At 39.3% G+C, this 21,586-nt stretch overlaps 1 protein-coding gene across 7 annotated transcripts in view; it reads left to right on the forward strand.

The window, feature by feature from the left end:
* Positions 1 to 21,586, forward strand: part of LOC107387904 (protocadherin-15) — a 514,972-nt gene that overhangs the window by 111,026 nt on the left and 382,360 nt on the right. For all 7 annotated transcript variants that reach the window (XR_011516897.1, XM_054749198.2, XM_054749199.2 and 4 more), the window contains exons 5-7: positions 13,283 to 13,443; positions 16,107 to 16,262; positions 18,907 to 19,026. Coding sequence is in view for 6 of the 7 variants with exons in the window: in XM_054749198.2 (XP_054605173.2) it covers positions 13,283 to 13,443; positions 16,107 to 16,262; positions 18,907 to 19,026 (437 nt within the window). In the remaining variant the exon portion in view is untranslated. The remainder of the gene's footprint in view (positions 1 to 13,282; positions 13,444 to 16,106; positions 16,263 to 18,906; positions 19,027 to 21,586) is intronic.

Below are 21,586 nucleotides of genomic sequence, written 5' to 3' on the forward strand. Positions count from 1 at the left end.
ATTTATTTTTGTTACAAAACACACAATTAACTTAGAATATGTGATTATTGTTCATTTTATTTATTTATTTTTTAAATAAAAATTAAAAACACAGGGGAAACTGGGAGGGCGGCGCCCTATCGCCCTCTACTGGCCAGCCGCCACTGCACCTATTTTTGAAAAGAATCAACATGACGGTGGTGAAAAAGTGAAAATTTGAGACAAAACCAGAAATGTATTCAATCCTATGAGGTGTTTGAAAGTTATTAATTTTCTTAGTTTGTAGTCTTATGAGGCAAAGGTTTCCATTAAATCATTCTAGGAAAGAGATAAACTGATCATGTAGTAAGGCTCATGAGATATCAGAAAAATGGAAAACTTTTTGGAAACAAATCATATTTTATTACCAAGAAAATTGCTTCTGACTTTCTCTAAAACAAATTATGCAAAGATCTAGTTTAAACGTCCTACAGACGTGGTGTGGACCGACAGACTCAATATAGACATGATCTGCACGTCCATGTGACGTTGACTGTTTGCAGATCAAGGTCAAATATCTGTTATGAACAGACATTACTCATTGTACAAGATGACATCACAGCAAAGTCTGTTCCAGGTCATTTCTTAACGTCCAGAATAGGTCCTCAGAAGATGTAGCCTGTGATGCCAGATTATGTTTTTTTACATGACGTCCACTGCGCGTAGCAAAATGATGTGCTTAGGACATTAAGATTACGGCTACTTCTGGTGTAAATGAGGTTGTGATGGATGTCCTTCTCACGTCCCCAGACATATCGCAGCACAGTCTTTTACAAGTAACTTTTCCACGTCCAGATATGGTTAATACTAGTCTAAATGAGGTTGTGATGGACATCCTTCTCACGTCCACCAGACGTCACTTTTCCAGGTCTTTTGCACGTCCACATGTGAGCAAATTTTGGTCTAAATAAGGTCTGATGGATGTCCTCACACCTACATTTCCTAGTTGTGATGTTCTAGCTTAGCAAAATTGTGTTTTCTTCTCCACTTCCTCTTCCTCTTCCTTCTTTGAGATTTTAAGGTGGTAGTCAAATAATGTGTGGTGCATTACCACCACCAACTGGTGAGAAACAGGAATCTTTAGTCTAACAACTAGATGGTTGGATGGATGGATGGATGGATGGATGGATGGATGGACGGACGGATGGTTGGATAAAAAAAACTGCATGCAATACCTCAGTTTATTCAAATGATCCATTACTTTTTTCCCTATTTTATATTAATGACCGTACAAATTATGTTTATAAGCCAAGTAACAATATTGTGTAGAAAGGACATCAACAACGACCTCCTTTGGACCAGAATTAGCTCATATTTGTATGTTTAAAAAACGTGAGAGAAATGACCAGGATATGACGTCGCTACGTCTTTGACCAGTGTGTAACAATATTTTTATGTTATTTTTCGCAGCTTTTTTAGACGTACCCATGATGTCCCAAAAAGTTATCCAACCCAAGATTCATATATTTCACGTTATATGGACATCCAAGTAGGGTCCTATTTAGTTGTTTAAAAAATGGACCTGGTTTGCACTTCGAGCAGACATCTAGAATTGATCTAGACTGACGGACTCAATATAGACTTGATCTGCACGTCCATGCAATGTTGATTGTTTGGTGGGTAGCTTGTATTTAGTACCTCTGTCTACTCAGAATTGATCAAACATTGGCAAGTAATGCTTTTAGTAGATTCATTTTTACTTTATTTTATTGATGACCAACTTGCTTCACGTCACAACCATAACAAAAGTCAATAAGTATGGTTTTATTCACTCATTATTTCAATACATTTGCTGTGGTCTCTAGCATGAATGGATGTCATCTGAGTTGTTTTCTGAGAAACTCTGATGCTTGCTTGAGGAAGTAGAAATTAGCTGGAGGAGTGGGGGCTTCATCTTATAGCTTGTCTTCATCCCTTTGTTAAAAATGTTGATGGGAAAAAAACCTTTCTTCAAAGTAGCTTATGGTGTTGAACCCAGTTGTACATTTTAACTGCACACACTGTTGTTTAATGTTAGTAAAAAAGACAATTGAGCGATTAAAAAATGAGTTAAAGAAGCAGTTCATAATGTTACTACCCTTCCTCTTCTCCAAGAGTTCACAGATGAGGTCGATGGGATGCTTTCAGTCAACAGCTCGTACCTGGATGACACACCTGCAGGGAGGCTGTTTAAAGCTAATGTCCTGTAAACATGATTTTAATGCACCACCTCAATATCAGTTTTTCTCATTAAAGGTGCTGGTTCTGTCATCATTTTTGGTTTGTATGCCATCCCGTGGAAAAACAAATACAACAAAACATGGAAGATTGTGCTGTCAATTTTGATACCTTGGAAAGTCTTGAAAACTTACATAAAATGTGTCCACATGCAGAACAATGGGGATATTGGTGAATTGAGTAATAAAGCCAGCCAGATGTGGACCATTTTGGACTTTGCAGTTATAGCTTCATTCAAAGTTTAAAGGTGTGGTTTGCTGAAAAAACATTTTTTAGTTATTATTTGACTTTTTCATGCAGGCTGAACAACTCCTATATCCTGTATTTGCTTCTGATAGAGAATAGACAGTGAAACTCTAGGATTTTATTAATAAAAGAAACTTGATGTACGTTGAAGTTTACATTTAGTGAATACGCTTAATTGGCAATTTTATAATTTTCTTCATAAATTTAGTTTCTTTTGACCTTTACTCTTTGTGCTTTTTTCTGCACAGCATGTCAATTCATCTTATGTGCACGTTGCAGCACAAACACACACACACACACACACACACACACACACAGTTCTGTCTGTATGTTTTAACAAAATGTCATTTTATCAGATAGAGCTCAGTGCTAACATGAAGTCAGCTCACAGTGAAAGAAATCCCATTCATGCATTTTATTGTATATAATAATGAATGAGATCCAGTGTTCTTATTTTTCAGTCATGTCTGTAGATTTTACTCATCGTACCAGATGGAATCAGAACCACAACTGGGATACCAGCATGACTGTATAAATAAATCTGTCTAATGAATTTCATTTATATCCAATCTTTCATATGAAAAAACCAATTTCATCAAATGCCCTTATTTAAAATCAGAAAATGACAAACATTTGAAATAGTTTCCATGGCAGCGCAGAAGGCCATGACCCAATTTTATGTCTGGCAGATCAGATATGGAATTGTTCAGTGCTTGTGTGTTTACATTTCTGTTTGTGTGCAGATGGAAGAAAATATCAAGTTTCCTACCCTGTTGACACACACACACACACACACACACACACACACAAACACACACACGCATGTACTCACACCCACAGGCACATACAAGGAAATACAATCTAGCTTGGCACTCAATGTTTTCATTCAAACAAAATCACTTTTTTATCTAATTTATGTTGTTCTCTCTGTATCTGATGTAAATTCACATCCCAAATTATACCACTGGTGAAGACACAAGGAAGAGCATTTTTTCAGTTTATTTTTGTGCCTTTTAATGCTGGTGTTCTGATCTTCCATGCTAACATCTGTGAAACTGCAAAGCCAAGTACAAGATGCTTTTAAATTTGCTACTGTATTTGTTGCTCATGTGTTAATGCACACACAGCCGCACAGGCATAAAATTATGTTTGCATACTAGAAGCCTGCAATGTGTGATAATGTGGTGAAGGATGGGATGGAGTAGTGTTTTGATTAATAATGCATCGTGCAGGGCCGAGTAATTGGTCTCTCATGATTTGAAGTGGTACAGTCAAGCATGCGAAGATTTTAGTGAATTTTATCATCACATTTTTAATTCACCTTCATTTTGATATGTACTTCCAGCATTCTTGAATAAAAACTTGGCATAGTAATGGCTGCATATTATAGTCCAAATGTGCCAAGAACTCCAGCATGTACATGCAAATGTCTATGGAAGGTGCTTAGTTTGTTTATTTGCATGTCCTTATTGGGCTGAGGCAAATATGTTTCTTTCCATTTTCAACAGACTTAAAGGGACTTTACGGACTTTTGAATTGTTATGCTCACTATTGCCCCCTCAGGCCAAAAGTGTAACGGCAGCTTCATGGATCACCGATGGAGGCAGCGGAGATAGGTGGTGGGGGTTTACCAACGCATCTGCCAGGGAGCAAGTCTCTGTGTCGGGTTTGGTGCCTCTTCCTGAGCCGGATGAAGTGTGTGTGCGTGCGTGTGTGTATGTGTGTGTAAATGCCAGTTTTGAAGGTGGTTGGGGGTTATGGGTTTTGGGAAGAAGGGGCTGTCAAAGTCCCTTGAGGAGCTGGCATGGGCGACGAGGTGCGCATGCTGTACATGCACACTCCTTAACGAAAATAACAGCTGAGACAGTCCCGTGTGTGTGTGTGTGTGGCCCGGAGGACAAAGAACAGGAGAACGTGCAGCTAATTAATTAAATAATTTGGTACTGTACCTTTCTCTTCAGCACAGCTGACAAAGGTTTATGATGGGTCAGTCCTCCTGTATGCTCAGATCATTCCCTTCCCTTAATTGAAAAATTGTTCCAAAATGAAAGTTGAACCCACATCTTTTTTATCTGTGAATTAAATGCCGTTCGGCGAGTCTCAAATAAAAATTTGGGTATCTTACTGTAAAAAAAAATATACCATTAATGTAAAAAGAAACTCTGAATGCACTATGTTCACACCCAGAATCAAACCCAGGTCTTCTGCATGAGAGTCAGGCATCTTACAAGGTGAGCTACACTCTAGTAACATTCACAATATATGTTACTTTTATATCCTTGATGACACCTGAAACAACGTCAAACCAAAGAACGGTTCAAAGCGAAAATGGCTATTTTGTTGCTAATTTGCAGGAAATATCTATAAGAAAGTTCTACAGAAAGTAGCTAAGGGTCCTCAGAAATGTAGCTAGGTTCGTCACTAGGTGTTAGGAACAGCAACAAAGTGGCACTACCTCTCTCTCGCATGAAGCAGCCTGCTCGACCTGAGCAACTCTCTTTTTCTGTGATTTTACAGAAAAACAGACAATCACAGTAAAAATGCCAGGGCTCATTCTACAGGACCAGGGCATTGCAGGAGAATGTATGAAGAAGAAATGTATTATTTCTATACTTGTTTTGGCTGTCAGACATCCATATTGTCCCTTTAAACATAAGTAACCTTGATGTATTGAGCAAACATTTACAGTATTTATACAGTAAACCTTAAATGTATTCATATCCTTCCATTAAAGAAAATGTGAAATTCATAGTCATTGAAATCACTAGAAAACTAATATAACAAGTAAAAATATCTAAATTATTATTTGACAAAACTGTTAGAATTAGAAAGTTGTATTGCCATTGTACAATATAATGTGCTGCTGGCACTACAAAAGTGCTGGTGCTAATATTTACAGAAGGTGTGTATAAAAATGAAGATAAGACTGAGATCCTCATTTGTGTCCCAAACAAGCTGGTTCCTAAAGTCAGATTCTCTTGGCCAGCTTTCTTCTCACAACAAACCCTCTGTCAGGAATCTTGGGGTGACCTTTGACCCAGCTCTCACCCTGGATTCTCATGTCAGTTCTCTTGTTCGCTCTTCCTTCTTCCATCTCAGGAACATTGCTAAGCTGAGTCCCATTCTTTCCCACTCTGAACTTAAGACTGTTCTCCACACCTTCATCTCCTCACACTTCTTCTCCACAGTTTCTGACCAAGTCCTCCAAACACATCCACATCACCCCGATTCTCCAGCTTCACTGGCTGCCAGTTACCTTCAGGGTTCATTTCAAGTTCCTGGTTCTGGTCTTAAGGGCCTAAAGCCTAATTTGTAATTCTCTGTCTGCGTTGGGACAGACGCACAAAATGCCATTATTCTTCCTTTGAAGGGCTCTCCATCAGGCTCGGACAGACTGAGTCGAGCTCTCTTTTTAAATATCCATCCAACAAAATGGAGAATACAAGTTTGTGATTGGTCAGGACACTGCTGTCATCTACATATCTAGCAGCAGACATGGAGCAGCTTGAAAAATACCTTGTGGAAAAACTCTCAAAATATAAATGTTTAATTCACTCTTAACTGGAGAAATTAAAAGATGCGCAGAAAGTGTTTGATTCATGGAATGAAATGACGGGAAAAGTGGGTTTAGAGGTGGTGAGCAGATGAACATGTGGAGGAGAATGAGGGACAAATTTGTCCACGTTAAAAAGCAACTGAAATACAAAAAACACAATCTAAACACAATAGTAAATGCACTATCTTGGACCGGGTACATAACTATATACCCCCAGAACAGCGCTACGCCCTCTGTTGTCTTGGCAGGGGATTGCCACCAGCTCAGTGGCCTAGTGGTAGAGTGTTCGCCTTGAGACTGGGAGATCAGGGCTTGATTCCTGGCCGGGTCATACCAAAGACTTAGAAAAAAATGGGACCCTGCTTGACACTCAGCATTAAGGGGTTGGATTGGGAGGTTAAACTACCAAATGGTTCCCGAGCGCGGCTGTGTCTGCAGCTCACCGCTCCCCCAGGGGATGGGTCAAATGCAGAGAACAAATTTCGCACACACATCAGTGTGTGTGACAACTAATGGGATTTTAACTTTAACTTCACTCCCCAGGACACGGAGAAGTCCGAAGGCGAAACGTCTCAGTGCGTGCATTTCTCTCCCTCGTGGAGCTGACGGAAAGGTATAAATTAGGCCTTACATGGACAAGCACCATCAAACTGATCTTCTCAGTCCCTACACCCCCAGCAGGTCCCTGAGGTCCAGGTCATTGGTTTGACAAGTTGACAGATTGTCTAAAAATAGGTCGTTTTTTAGTTTAGTATAACTCCGCTTTTATGCTGCCTATTAACAAAATTTAAAAACTGGGGTGTAGTTTATACTCTCCTTTTTAAAGCTGAATTGAAACCGAAACTCAGGGAGGCGGAGTCTTGCTGCTACAACGTCCCAAATCAGACCTGTTCAAAAGACGCGTATACGCGTCCATGGACCCCAGAGAGTTAAAGAGGCTTTTTGATATATTTTACATTTTTTTCTAAAATTGTAGGTAGAAGTTGAGGTAAGACTTGACATTTTCAGAAAATTCACAAAAGTTATAATGGGGTAAGATAGGAGCGGTGACCCTCCCTTGCTCCATTTCTGGCATTGTCCAGAGAGAACCGTAGGTACGATTGAAATGAGACACACACTGGCTTAAAGCTAATGAATATGCCTTCGTTTTGAGTTATAATTCATGAATGTACTCCAAACATTGTGGTCGTATGGTTCATTTCTTTGAGAAATTTCAAATTTTAAAAATGCTTTCCACCATCTTAGGTGTGTTCTTGCTGTGTCGTGGTTCTAATTCCATGCTGTCGTTCTTTTTTTAAAACACAGAAATAGTTTCGTTACCTGTTTTGTCGCTACGTTTTGTCTGCGGCTGCAGACTTCCTCAGGCTGACGCTGATGGTGGCGTCACTTCCTTCCCCGTTTATCCGCAGGCAGCAGAGGACGTTGTCGCCGTCTGCTGCCCGCTCTCCCCTCTCCGACGATGCAGTCCCATGCGCGGTCCAACGTGTAAACTCCATTGTCCCTTTTCATGGTCCCACATCCACATCTCATTATCTCGATTGCTTCTTTTATCCATCTTTTGTATTTTTGTTGTTCGGTGTTTACGATCCTTGTGTTGTCCCAGTCCATTATATGGTTTTCTCTTATGCAGTGATCTGTTACAGCTGACTTCGTTATTGTACTTTCTGCTTCTTCTTTTGCTGCTCTCGTGTGTTTTCAACTTGCCTCTTGGAAAGGAGTGTGAGACTACCGAAACGAATTATATCTCAAAAAGTAGGAATTTTTGTCAGCTTTTCAGAATGGGTTTCATTTTATCTGTAAGTGTTACTGTTCTTTTACTACAAACCCCAGAACGAGGTGAGACCCAGATTTTCTCTCACTGAAACACGTTAAAAGAAACTGAGATTTTCTCCTCCGATCGGCTTCAGACAGCTAAAATGTTCTCGTCATAGATTCTAGACAATTCAAAGTAGGCATACAAAAATTCCAAAGCCTTCTGCCGCTCGCTCTTTGAATTTTTCAAATCGGGGCTGCAGTTTTTGAATGGTGATGAGACATTTCAGAGGTCTGAAATGACATCTGAGCAGCTGAACACTGTTAAATGCATGATTTATGAAATCTTGAAACAAAAATTTCCACGACCACATGTTTTATAGTACACTAATCATTTTCTCGAATTCAGTGGTTTTTTTTGTCAGCTGCGAAGTGCTGTCTTTGATCTTCCTGTAACTTTTACATTTTTTGTGCTACACGTGTCAGAAAGAGGACTGTGCCAGCTTTCCTCCATTTAAACCTCATAAAAAAGGCTCTTGTGGCTGACAGATAGCTGAAATGTTCTCCTCATAGCTTCTAGAACATTAGTAGTAGGCACTAGGGATGAGCGAGTACACCACTATCTGTATCTGTATCTGTTCAACCAACTAAATTATCTGTATCTGTACTCAGAATGGGCGTGGCATAACCCAGAAGTGGATGTGGTTTAACCGGAAGTGGGTGTGGTTTACATCAATATAATACTTTAATTCTGAAATTGATATGGATTGATCAGAAGTTGATATGTGTGTGGTTTATTTGAAAACTATTTACAGAGCAGCCTCAGAATAGAGATTAAATATTTTTGATCACAATGGTAAAGGAACTATTACAAAACAAGTGTTTCAATAAAATCAGAACATTAATATTTAAGTACTTGGATTAATACATCTGAACTCATGCAGTAGGAACTAGGAAATATGAAGTGCTAGAACCAGACACAACTTTATATATATTTTTTTAATTTTAATTTGATTAAACTGATTTTTTTCTTAACGTTCTTGGCATTTTCCCACACAAAGTTAAACAAAACAATGTTGATTGAGGTGTGTGTGTGTGTGTGTGTGTGTGTGTGTGTGAGAGAGAGAGAGAGAGAGAGAGAGAGAGAGAGAGAGAGAGAGAGAGAGAGAGAGAGAGAGAGAGAGAGAGAGAGAGAGAGAGAGAGAGAGAGAGGGAGTAAAAAAAAGTAAAAAACCCGACCGGAGCGGAGGTAGAGACACAGCACGTCAGCTCTGTCTTGTCAAATGCACCATGTAAGTTACGAAAAAAGTTACTTTAAATATTCAACCGAAAAAGAGGCGAGCTGAAGAAAACCTAGGGAAAACTGAAGAAAAGTGAGCAACAGTGAAGCAATCACAGCGAGATCCGTGACTGTCTGTGTGTGTGTGTGCATGGATGAGCCGGACGGACTGCGCTCCCGGCCGGCTGGAGAGTTTTGTGTGTAGGGAGGGGCGGGCGCTCTATGTGACTGGCCAATCACAGAGCGTGAAGACAGTCAGTTACCCAATGAGGATTTTCCTTCAGCACGATTACAGATATTTACGAGGTTTACTTGTTTCATGCTCGTATTCGTCAAAAATGCTTTATCCGTACCGGATACTCGTCTGAAACGAGTATCCGGCTCATCCCTAGTAGGCACACAATACTTCACACAGATAACCACCAAAGCCTTCTGCCAGTCATGCTTTTTGAAATTTTCCAGTCGGTGCAGCAGTTTTTGAAAGGTGTTGAGACATTCATAGCTCTGACATGACATCTGAGCAGCTGAGCACTGTTGATTTATGAAATCTTGAAAGAAAAATTTCCACCAACCACATCTTTTATAGTACACTAATGATATTTGCAAATTTGTTAGGCTATTTTGTCAGCTTCGAAATGATGTCTTCGGTTTTCCTGTAAGTTTTACGGTTTTTGTGCTACACGCGTCAGAAAGAGGACTGTGCCAGCTTTCCTCCATTTAAACCTCATAAAAAAGGCTCTTGTGGCTGACAGATAGCTGAAATGTTCTCATAGCTTCTAGAACATTAATGGTAGGCACACAAGACTTCACAAAGATGACCACTAGAGCCTTCTGCCAGTCATGCTTTTTGAATTTTTCCAATAGTTGCAGCAGTTTTTGAATGGTGATTGTAAGGTAATTTTATCAATCCAGGATTACCTTAGAAAACGTGTAATGCACAGGGGGTTATATTAATCAATCAATCAACACTAATACCAGTCATAAACAATCAATTTAGACTTTGCAAAGTAGAGAGAAAAATGAATACACACCAAGCACGGGTCTCAGTTAACTCTCATTAGACTGACGTCTTCCGAAAGCATTTATTAGCACACAAGCACACACAAAGATTAGCACACACATATTTGACATTCCTTAAGCTATTACGTAGACTCTCAGGCGGGAAGCTGTGAAGGGAGTCTAAACTCTAAAACTCCAGGTGCACCCTAAATCAACAAAGCAATTTCTAGACTTTCTCAAGGAAGTTTTACTGATAAAGGTTGGTTCTGAGGCAAGGTCAATCCTCCCTGTAGGAACTAGTGGAGACTGGTATCTGTCAACAGGATGAAGCTGCGTTTTAATAAGGCACCAGATGTTTAGCAAGCAAGATATTAATATTAGTTCAATAATAATATCAGTTTTTACTTAACAATCCTCCCTGTAAACGCTAGGTTCATCTCCTATAATTGTCAGTGTAATAAAACAACAGTAACAATACTACGATTAAGGTAAATATGTTTGTAGTTGTAAAAATCTAACTAACACACAAAAAGATCACAAAATAATTAGTGACCCCTAAAAGGCTGTAAAATACATAACAACCTGTAACAAAAGGAGGTTGCAGCAATAGGTGGCAACCTGTAATGTAATGGGTGATTATAATAATGATTATAATAATGACAAAGTAAAAAGTTTAAAAAATCAACTGAGCTGATAACTAGGACATCAATAAACAACAGTTACAGAATTAGTAGTTTACATTGTTGAAATCATAATGAAATTAGCTTTATTAGGCAATGTATTCTTTTTCTTCTTCCAGCTCCTCTCTTTGCTGCAGGAGCGTGTACTGTACCAAAGCATTTGTCATTAGCTTGTTTACCATACTCTTCAGACAAGGGATTACACAGCTTATAACCAAGCAAATCATGACTAGCATAAAAATAACAGTTGCAAGACATTTTAACAAGAGCTGATACCAATTACCAGTGGTCAGCAAATCCATTAAGTTCCAGGATCCTCTAGTTGATTCTTTGGATTTCAGGAAGTTGCTAGAGGGGGAAAGTTAATGTAAAATGTTAATGTATGCAGCTCTAACTGTGGCAGAGCTGAGGTCAAAGGGCTTGTCCGAGGACTGGAATCTGTAGTTTGAGCAAAACAATGTCCTCTTCAGGAGGGTGTTGCATTTTTGTGGTTTCGAAGTGGGGGAAGGTGACGCAGAAGAGTCCTTTGGGGTCGTCGTTGTGAGGGGTGCGGCTTTCGTTGTTGGAGAAGGGGCGGAAGGTCATAACAGACTTAAACTCTCTTACTTCAGCTCTGATGTCCTCGTAAGGATGGCCCCGTCCTCTGTGGCCTCATATGAGGCGGGGTGCATGCGACCCAGGCTGCAAATTCCACACCAGTTGTGTGGCAGGTCAGGAAGAGAGAGAGCTTCCACACTTCCAGATGTATCTTTCAGGGGTCCCCAGTCCCATGACTGAGGGGACTGCGAGAACATGTTCATTTGGGTTGCATGGGGGTATAAAGGTCGTCCAGTCATTACAAGGCTAAACAAAGGGCATGTCCAGCATATTAGCAGCAGAGTGGGATGGTGCACTTCCTTCCCTTTAAGGGTTAAATGGTGAGGGCATGTAGTCGTTCGTCGTGATAGGGATAGCTGTCATCGTGGGGTTTTCCATTGAATGATGGGGGATCCAGGAAAAAACATAGCAACTGTTTTTAAATCCCAGTCTTTTAGCAGTTAGATTTACCATGTGGAACCAGGTGTTTCGGTGTGCTTCGTGGATTTCTATGGGAGTAGGCTTCGTTTGTGTGGTGTTTGCATTCTTCGGAGTCCAGTAGACTGTAGTAAACAGTAGGAGGACGTCGGAGAGCTTCATGGTGGTGGAGGTGCAAACAACTGAATTAATAGCCTTCCCCTAATGGGAAGTTTGACCGCTAGGTGTCAGGGATCTTTTTACCTGTGTAATCTTCACCGTACGTTGAGACGCAAAGCACTAAAAATCAATGCCCCTTTGTAGCCGGACTTCCCCCTGACACGTGTCTATTAACTCACTTATTTTTGCAGCTTGCAATGGGAGAGATTAATCCAGGTGGGTCGTTCACTGATTTTCACAGTAGTGGGAGAGGCCAGCAGAACTTGGAAAGGTCCCTCCCACTTGGGACTGGTCCAGTTTTTTCTTTTGATGACTTTGATAAAGACCCAGTCCCCAGGCTTAATGGCAGGCGTAGTGTCCTGCAAAACAGGAGAAAAAACAGGCCAGGTATTTGCAGTTTGGGATTCTTTAGACGAAATCAGCCAAAGTTAGTTTGCTAATCAAAGGTAGTTTATATGGCCTGCCATAAATAATTTCAAAAGGTGTTAGTTTTAGGTTAGGTGGAGTTATTCTCATGTAGAATGTTACCAAGTCTAAGCATTCTAGTCAAAGCTAGACATTCAGTCCACTCATCTTCTGGAAAATTAAATCCTAAGAACGTGATTTTCAAATGTCAATCAGCTACTGGGTAACATTAACTTAACTTGGGTTGTTTTCCAAATAACTGATTGAAGCTGCAGTCGAAATCGAGCAGTACCAGTTTCATCACCATGGAGCCTTTACACTACAGTTGCTAATGCAAACAAACTGCCGTTTCTTGGTATTATTGACTAGTTTCATTAGAAGAATCCAGAGATGCCTAGGGGTCTTGTTTGTTTGACCCACCCTTTCGTATGGTTTGCTTTTTAAATTTAAATATTTTTCCTGGTTTGATCTGCAGTTTGCTGCATGTTTGCTAGCTTGCATTGCTTCACTTTCATTGTTTAAATTTCTTTCTTCTTCTACTTTATGTTATTATTTTGTTTATTTTAAAGATTTTTACATGCAGGTGAAGTCTTGGGAACTTGCTTTTTGTGCACTAGTTGGTCTGAAATTTGAATGAGTTACTGTAATAGAAATATAATTTCAATATCCTGATAGGATTACATAACTGAAATATATGACATGCATTTTTCATTGACTCTCTCTGTTTTCATCATCCTGTTGTGTGCTTTTAAATCTAATGGAGTTTGACCCCGCTTCAACCCAACTCATAATCTCCAAGAATAGAATAAATTAGAAAGCAAAGTAAAACAGTACATTTTGCTGAAAGTATCTCTGATTCTTTTTCTTCTGTTCTTCTTTTTGTTCATTTAAGAATATGAAAGTTATATGAATGTGTCTCTAGGCTTGCAACATTGTTAACAAATGTCTTCTTTGCAGGAACATTGCTGGTGGACAACATGCATATCAATGGTGTGGCTGAGGGTCCAAATCGTACCATCTCTCTGTCTCTAAGGGACAATTTTGACAACTGGGTGATTCTCGAGCCTGCCAGACAGGCTCTATACCTAAACAGCACCAATCGGGATCTTGACAGAGATGTAAGGCAATGCAATCTTGTTCTTCTTGTTTGATGTATTTGTTGTTGTTGTTTCTATTATTTTAATGTGCAGGGATGGTAGGAAGACTGTTTTCTCTTCCAGGTTTTCTGCATCTTGTTCTGGGACAAACTGAATACATTGTACAATATTTAAAAAGGAATGTAATTTTTATAGTTGGAAATGTATATCAGTTCCAAATTGGCATGTTTGTATTGCCAATGGCCTTGCAGTGGCAGCACAAAGGGCTCCAAGAAACAAATTTACTTTTGCTGTGGTGCCTGTTTCTCCAGATTCATGAGATGAGCTCTAGCAAAGTGACCAAAAGATTAACAATCTCAACATTTTAGAGCTGGTATTGGAATAATTTCTTCTTCTTTTTTAAATTCCCTTCATTGTGCATCTGCATCTTTTTGGAGAGGGCAAAGTCCATTTCCAGTGATCTTTAAATAAATATTAAAGATGTAGAACATTTGTATAAAAATAGACACTTAAAAATAGGTATCTTAATAATGTTTTAAGTTAGAAACACCATAATTGTTTGTCCATTTTTTTTTCTTATACAAGTGATTCATGTGGCAAGTTTGAGAGCCTCAACAAACAACTGGATTTCATAATTAAACAAGTGCGCCTTCAATCTAGTAACAATGGTGTCATTCGGCAGATGAGGAATGACAAATACAGTAAGGTAAAATCAGCATTTCTTTAATACAGTCCAGGGCTGAGCCTTGTTTATACGTCTCCAGCTACGGGAGTGCAGAGACACGTTTCGCCAACATCTGAAAATGCATGCAAGCCCACAGAAGGTGATGGAGATGTGTCAAATCTTTTAACCATCCATTGAAAGCTACAGAGATGAAAAACCTGTGATTTGTCAATACGCCACCTCCTTTGTATTTATCAACAGCACCTCTATTAAAAACAGAGTGCCAAAGAGATCTAGCAGCAGACACACAACAGATCAAACATCAGATTATGTTTTCTGAAGAAGTCTGACAATATTAATCTTTATACATCCATGACAGAAGAAGTGCAAATATGCACAGAGGACTTTAAATTTATGAAGGGAAATAGCAGAAAATGTGAGTGTGGACATGGCCGACCAGATGAAGAGATGGAGAAGAATGAGGAAGTAATGCATCTGTGTGAAAACATCAAAGCTGACAAAGCTACTTACAAAGGGTGAAGACAAATGTTTAAATGCGTAGGTAGAGGGATGACAATAAGACACAGGTGGATACAATTAGGCAAAAAGAAGGAACTGATAAGAGGTGGGAAACAAACAGGAAGTGACACAACCTGAAGCAAGACAAGACACTAGTGAATCAAAGTAAATCAGGAAGTACAGAAATGAATGGTGCATGGTAAATGGTCTGATTTTGTATAGCCCACCTTAGGGTTCTACATCCCCCCAAGGCACTTTACAACACAATCAGTCATCCACCCATTCACACACACAATCACAGCTAAACACAAATCTAATATTAAGAAGGAGGAACTGGCATGAAAAATATGTGTTACCATTATAAACTAAACCAACACCAAGGCAGGAAATAAATCATGGATTAAAGAACCGAAATTATTTTTTCACATTCAGTTGAGAATCTTGCCTTGAAGAAGTAAATTATATCATTTTATTAGAAGTAAGTTTAGAATCAGGGCTCCCTCTGCTTTTTAACTTTACATCCATTTTTTCAATATGGCAGGTCTTTGGACACATGATACCTAATGTCCTTCCAAAGCATTTCATTTAGCTTTAGTTCTGGACTTTCTACTAATGTATTAAAACACTGATTATTTGCTGCTGTGCTTGCAGCCATTGTCCCGGTGCATCTGTGTGTGCTGAAGGTTTGACCCTAGAATACTTCAGTGGCATAGATCCTTTTGGTTGTTTGAATAATTTTAATATTTTAATCTTATAGAATAAATTTCCTGATACCCTTTTTACCAGATGAATCCAAACCAATAATTTCTTATAGATCACTGATGATCATTTCTTCTTGACCACAAACATTAAAACGTCAGACCCAAAAGTTAGTGTAACATGCACTCTTACAAAGATGTTCTGTTTTACTTATATCATTTCATTTTAGTAGAAGCTCTTGCTTTCTAATTGCCCCTTTCACGCACCTGCTAGCAGGAAGGGTTTATCTTGAAATTAACACGCCGATTCTGTGCTTCAGCTAATGCTTTTTAATAAATGAAGTGTTGTGGTTTAATAATGAGAGAAAGATTGAGAGCTGAATACATTTTAAGATGACTGGAAACCCTGACAAAATGTGGAAAACTTGAAAGGGTCTGACAACTTTCCATCATCACTTTATCTTTTTGGTATTGACAGAAATGGAAATCATAGTAGATGTGATGCCGCTGACAATTTCACACTAAATTGGCATCAGTACATTCACTTTTTATCCTAAAAAGGGAAAGCCTGATGTAGGAAATACATTTTTATGGATGCCTCACTTCCCACAGTTTGCTGCTGTGAGAACTCAAAAAGTTTCAGCTTCATCTTTTCTGAATCATCTCCTCTCCTGCTGCTGCCTTTGACAGTGTGACCTTGCCCTAGTAGGAACTGCAGGCCATTTGACTGCGTCTGTACTGTGTTGTTTTTATTATTGTTGTTCAGTAGCATTTGTCTGTGTGTTTCTGGTTCTCTTTGCCAGCCACCATCAAATATTCAGTCCATTGTGGTCCAGGTTCAGTGTACCAATGAACTGATCGGAACCGTGATTCTACACGAGGTTCGCATTGTTGTCCGGGACAAAAACGACAATAGACCACACTTCCAGCAGCCTAGGTACTACGTAGCCATCAATGAGGTAAGACACTTCTCTATATGTCACACACAGATGTCTCGTCTCCAATGTAGGAAAAGCCAAGTCAAAAATATTAAACTGAATTTTCGTGTGGTGGAACTGCCTCGTCTCTTAATCGAAAGTCATTGATCCCACTTATCTTCCACTACTGCTGTCCATCGTGCTGGCAGGTACGGCATTGATTTGTGTGAGGGAAACTAGAACGACCATATTAGCAAGAACTAGTTCAGGAACTTGCGTATCTCTTCAGTTTCTTGCTGAGGCATTAAAGGAAATGGGTTCTGTAAAGATCTATTTCTGAAGCAGCATGTTTAAAATGAACAACATGTTTTTTTTTGTCTTCACCACTTTCACTATACACAAGCTGAAGAATGATATGAAGCAAAATAATAAATAAATAAATAAAAGAATGCCAAGTTTAGTAACTACTGTTGAAAGTCTTATTTTGTGGTTTTCAGAATTATCTTCAAGATGACATTTCCACAGTTAGTTTGTCCTTTGGTGTCAGGAAGAAAAGATTTTTACTAGAGGACAATCAAAGTTAACTGTACATGTATATTGCTGCCAGTGCAGACCAAGCTGAATAGATCATTATGCAATCTTCCTTATTCTGCCTAACTCAATCAGTCCTCCCAACGTTTAGCTTTTTTCTCTCGCAGGCTCTCAGTTTTTTTTATTTCTGTCCTCCTTCATGCTCCCGTGCCTCCTCACTACTCTCAGTTGCTCATTATTTCCCCTTTTTTCAACTCCGCAATATACCACAAAGATTTTATTTTATCTTATTTTTATATTTTCAATCAATTTAGCAGTGGCCACATCGTGAGGTATTATCCTGACCCATGACTGGTTTAATTTTGTTGAACATTTGGTATTATTCTTAAGACTATATTATTGCATGGTAGTGTAAGGCCTGGAATATACTTGCTCTTTAATGACACATATATGTGTTTAAAATGGCTGCCACGCATAACTTGCATTGATTTGAAGCATTGTTTGTGAGTGTCCCCCAAAATTAATGTGATGCATCTGAACACTGCAATATATGAGTAATTAGTAGACGGAGTTGACTAAATGAGTGAGACACACTCAACATGGTGACTCCATCTATCTATGCTACGGCTACTATCTTTTGGTTGTCATGGGTGGGGAGCTGCGGTCCGAGTTCCAGGGGGGTTACGTGGGGTTTCAGAGGTAGGCGGGGTGATTTAAGCTTAGGGCTCTGTTGAGCAGTCTGGCAGAATGAGCTTTGATGCTTCGATGCTGTCTTCCTAATGGTAGGAATGGAAATAGGTTGTGAGAGGGATGAGGTGGAGTCCTTCTTAAAGATCTTTGCAGCTGTGTTTATTGTTAGCTGGAGGGTCTTTTGGTCAATAGCACTACAGGTCCATACCAGACAGTGATGTCAAGTCAAGTCAAGTTTATTTATATAGCGCCAAATCACGACAAGAGTCGTCTCAAGGCACTTCACATAATAAAAATTCCAATTCAGGTCAATTCATTAAGCCAATCAGAAATAATGTTTCCTATATAAGGAACCCAGCAAATTGCATCAAGTCACTGACTAGTGTCAGTGACTATACAGCAATCCTCATACCCATCAAGCAAAAAGCGACAGTGGAGAGGAAAACTCCCTTTTAACAGGAAGAAACCTCCAGAGAATCCTGGCTCAGTATAAGTAGCACACTCTCAATGTAGAATGGTGAGGATTGGTGGAGGGAGACTTGCTGTTTTAGGCAGCTGAAAAAGTCTAGGTGCTTTTGTGCTTTTTTGAAGAGTGGCTTTTTATTGATGGTTCAGTTGAGATCTTGTGGGATGTGCAAACCTGTTCACCTGTTCATCAAGCTCTGCAGAAGACTGTTAATCACCTGCTGATTGAGATCAGGTGTGTTAAAGCACAGTTGAAACTAAAATATGCTGGGTAGTGGCCCTCAATGGACAAGGGTTCCCCACCCCTGTTTTAGATGGTCTCTCAGTCTAAGATGGATTACTGAAATAAATTGACTTTTATTTTTTCATCATATTCTAATTATTTGAGTTTCACCTGTAGAAACCAGTTAGAGATTATATGAACTTTGGTGCATTTTCCTACTGGAAGTAGCCATCAAAAGTTGGGTCCACTTTGGTCATAAATGGATGGACAAGTGTTAACACAAGGCAGGATGGCTGCATGCTGTCATGTTGGTGAAACCAAATTCTTGACCCAGTGGTCTGAATTTTAAAATTGAAATCCAGACTCATCGTTTATCGAGTCCTGTATGGCCCAGCTCTGATGATCGTGTTCACATTGTAGCCTCAGTTTCTTGTGTTTAGCTGACAGGAATGCTGCATGCTATCTGCTTCAAGGTTAAACATGTTGTCGTTCTGAAGGTGGTATTCTCCAGCCATTGGTAACAAGTGGTTTTTTTGAGCTACATTTGCTATTTTTATAATTTCCAACCAGTCAGCTTGATCTCCTCTGACCTGTGACATCAACAATTTTAATTAAAATCAACCATTTTCTCACTCGATATTGTTTTTATTATTTACAACCACTGTCTGTAAACCCTGGAGATGCATGAGACATTGTAAGGACCTATTGTTAAATCAACGAGAGGCAGAGATAACTGCTGTACAAAGCTATTAACACTCCTTTCTCTGATCTTTACAGCTGACTCCAGTTGGAACAACCATCTTCACTGGTTTCTCTGGGAATAATGGTGCAACAGATATTGATGATGGTCCCAATGGACAGATAGAGTACACAATCCAGTACAACCCAAAAGACCCGGTGAGTTATCCATCTGTCTTTTTACCCATTGCTGATCTGGGACATGTTGGAGACATCAAATTACGAGAGAGACCAAAAAAAGGGCAACATTTCAGTCACATTTCAGTTCAGTGTGCCAGAAATTTACAACAGTGTCTGAGATTACTGATGGTGTCTTAATCATGTTTAAGACAGAAGTCAACACTTCTTGAAGGTTTTTCACATTTCTCACATTCTACTATACCATACCATACCAGTTTTTTATATGTCACCTTTAAATAACAGCATGGGAGCTGACCAAAGCACCTCCTGTGCTTAAAAAAAAAACAGACACAAGAAAACCCCAAATCAACAGGAATCCATACACACAATTAACATGTAAAAAAATCACAATCTAAAAGCCAAATCGTATGAGTGCACCTTCAACCGTAAATTGAAGACACCAGTGGATGGTGACTAACAGATAGTGAGCGACCATGCTTTACAGAGAGTGGGAGCTACATTCACAAGGGCCTGCTCCCCCCTTGTCCTGTAGTGCATTGTCAGAGAGCACGGTAGTAGGCAGTCAGCTGACCATACCGAGTGCACTGGCACATAGGGCATGAGTAGGTCTGACAAGTACACAGGTGCCAGACCGTGCAAAGCTTTGGAAGCAAAAAGCAATAACTTAAATTTTACCCTAAACGCAACGGATAGCCAATGAAGGTAAGCCAAAACTGGGGTCATGTGTCTGTCTGCCTGCGTCGCTCGTTCTTTAAGAAGCGTGCTGCGGCGTTCTGCACAATCTGCAAACAATTCAGGGCCAAAGCTGGAGTCCTGACTATTAACGAGTTTGCATAGTCGAGGCAAGAGGTGACAAAGGCATGTATCACGGACTCCCAGTGCAACGTTTTCAAAATCGGCTTTAGGCGAGCTAAACAACAAAATTGAAAGAAATATGACCTTACCACTGCATTGATCTGCGGGACCATTTTAACTGACTCAGGTACTTTCCATTCAGACTCATTGAAACTAAATTGAGCATTGAAGATGCATATGCCTATGACAAAAGATATGGGCGTTAGAGTCTCCTTTTCTAATGCCTTTAAATGTGATTCCATCTGTCCCTGCCTAGCAATATGTTGGCTTTTATCATCACAAAGCTCAATGTTTCCTAGTTATGAATGCACTGTGTGTTCACAACAATAAGTAATGCACAAAATGGAAATGTTTCAGCTGGATCTCAATATCAGGGACATTAACTGTTGAAAGGAAACAAGGTGATCAAAATAAATAAAACATGCTCTCAAATTATCAGTATGCATTTAAAATAAATTGTAACCCCATCAATTTTATAAAATGTCAATTGTGTCATTATTGACATAAATGTCTAATATTCTTCCACAGCCGTGCGTGATAGTATTTTATATTTGTCACATGCATACATATAAATGATTAAAAAGCATGTATGTGCATTTACTGATATAACTCAGTGATCTAATAGAAGGTTGTCTTTTACAATGAAATGATTTTAGAGAAGTGTTTTTTTTTTAGAACACCTTAAAGCAATTTGAACCAGTTTAATTTTTGGCGATGTTTCAGTGTGCTTCAGCATCACGGTTCAAAATGTTTCAGTGTTTTACTGGCTCTTAGATTTGAATTAATACATTGTAAGTGCATAATAAGTGCAATATTCATTCTTTTTCTAATGGAAACATGTTCTAGTAATGAAACACCCTGAACATTTTATATTTTATTGACCCAGGGTTCTCAGGCTTTAGAGGGGACAAATTATTCAGTTTTATTTATTTATTAAAAAAAATGTATTTTTTTTTACTGTAAAATACCTTTCACTTCAGATCAAATCAGTTGCTGCAATGTTTAGGCGTCGATCCAAATACATGTGCAAAAATGCAGGTTCTAGACATCTGAAATACAATTCTAATTGCAAAATAACGCAAGCACCAAAACTGGCTTGTTGCATGATAAAACATTACATCAAAATCTGACCAAATGTGTGAAAAACCAAAGTGTGTAATTTCTGGAAGGAAAAGCACTAACCCCTACCTTCCACCAGATGTGAAAATGGCATGTAACATAATAGAGGCGTTTTACCTTCAAGCTCTCGTCCAACCTGGAGCGTTTCAGATGAATTGCAACACCGCGTGTGATTTTGAAAGTTCATACAATAACAACCAAGGAGAACGATGGCCGCATGTATCCAAAAAGGGCTGTGGTTAATTTTCTGTTCTGTTTACCTCAGCTGAGGAAATTGCACAGGAAGTGAAGGCCAGATATGAACTGCAGAGTTTGACGTGTTATGGAAGCATAGAAAGAAGAAAAAGAAAAAAGAACTTGAAAAATTATAAAAGCGTCCCTTTGCTTTGGGACACGTCCAAAACATTTACATGTCGTGGCTGGTGGAAAGGAACCCGCCCACTATAGCAGTACATTTCTCTCCCGTTTTGCTATGCTTTTGCATTTGTTGAATATCAGTAACAATCAACAGGTGTGTTGATTACTATTAAGGAAAAGTAGAGAAGGATGACTGAGGAGAGCTGGTGGCAACAATGGCACACTAAATAAAACCAGAAAGATATCT

Source organism: Nothobranchius furzeri, chromosome 16, assembly GCF_043380555.1.
Source record: "Nothobranchius furzeri strain GRZ-AD chromosome 16, NfurGRZ-RIMD1, whole genome shotgun sequence".
In the NCBI taxonomy this organism is placed as follows: domain Eukaryota; kingdom Metazoa; phylum Chordata; class Actinopteri; order Cyprinodontiformes; family Nothobranchiidae; genus Nothobranchius; species Nothobranchius furzeri.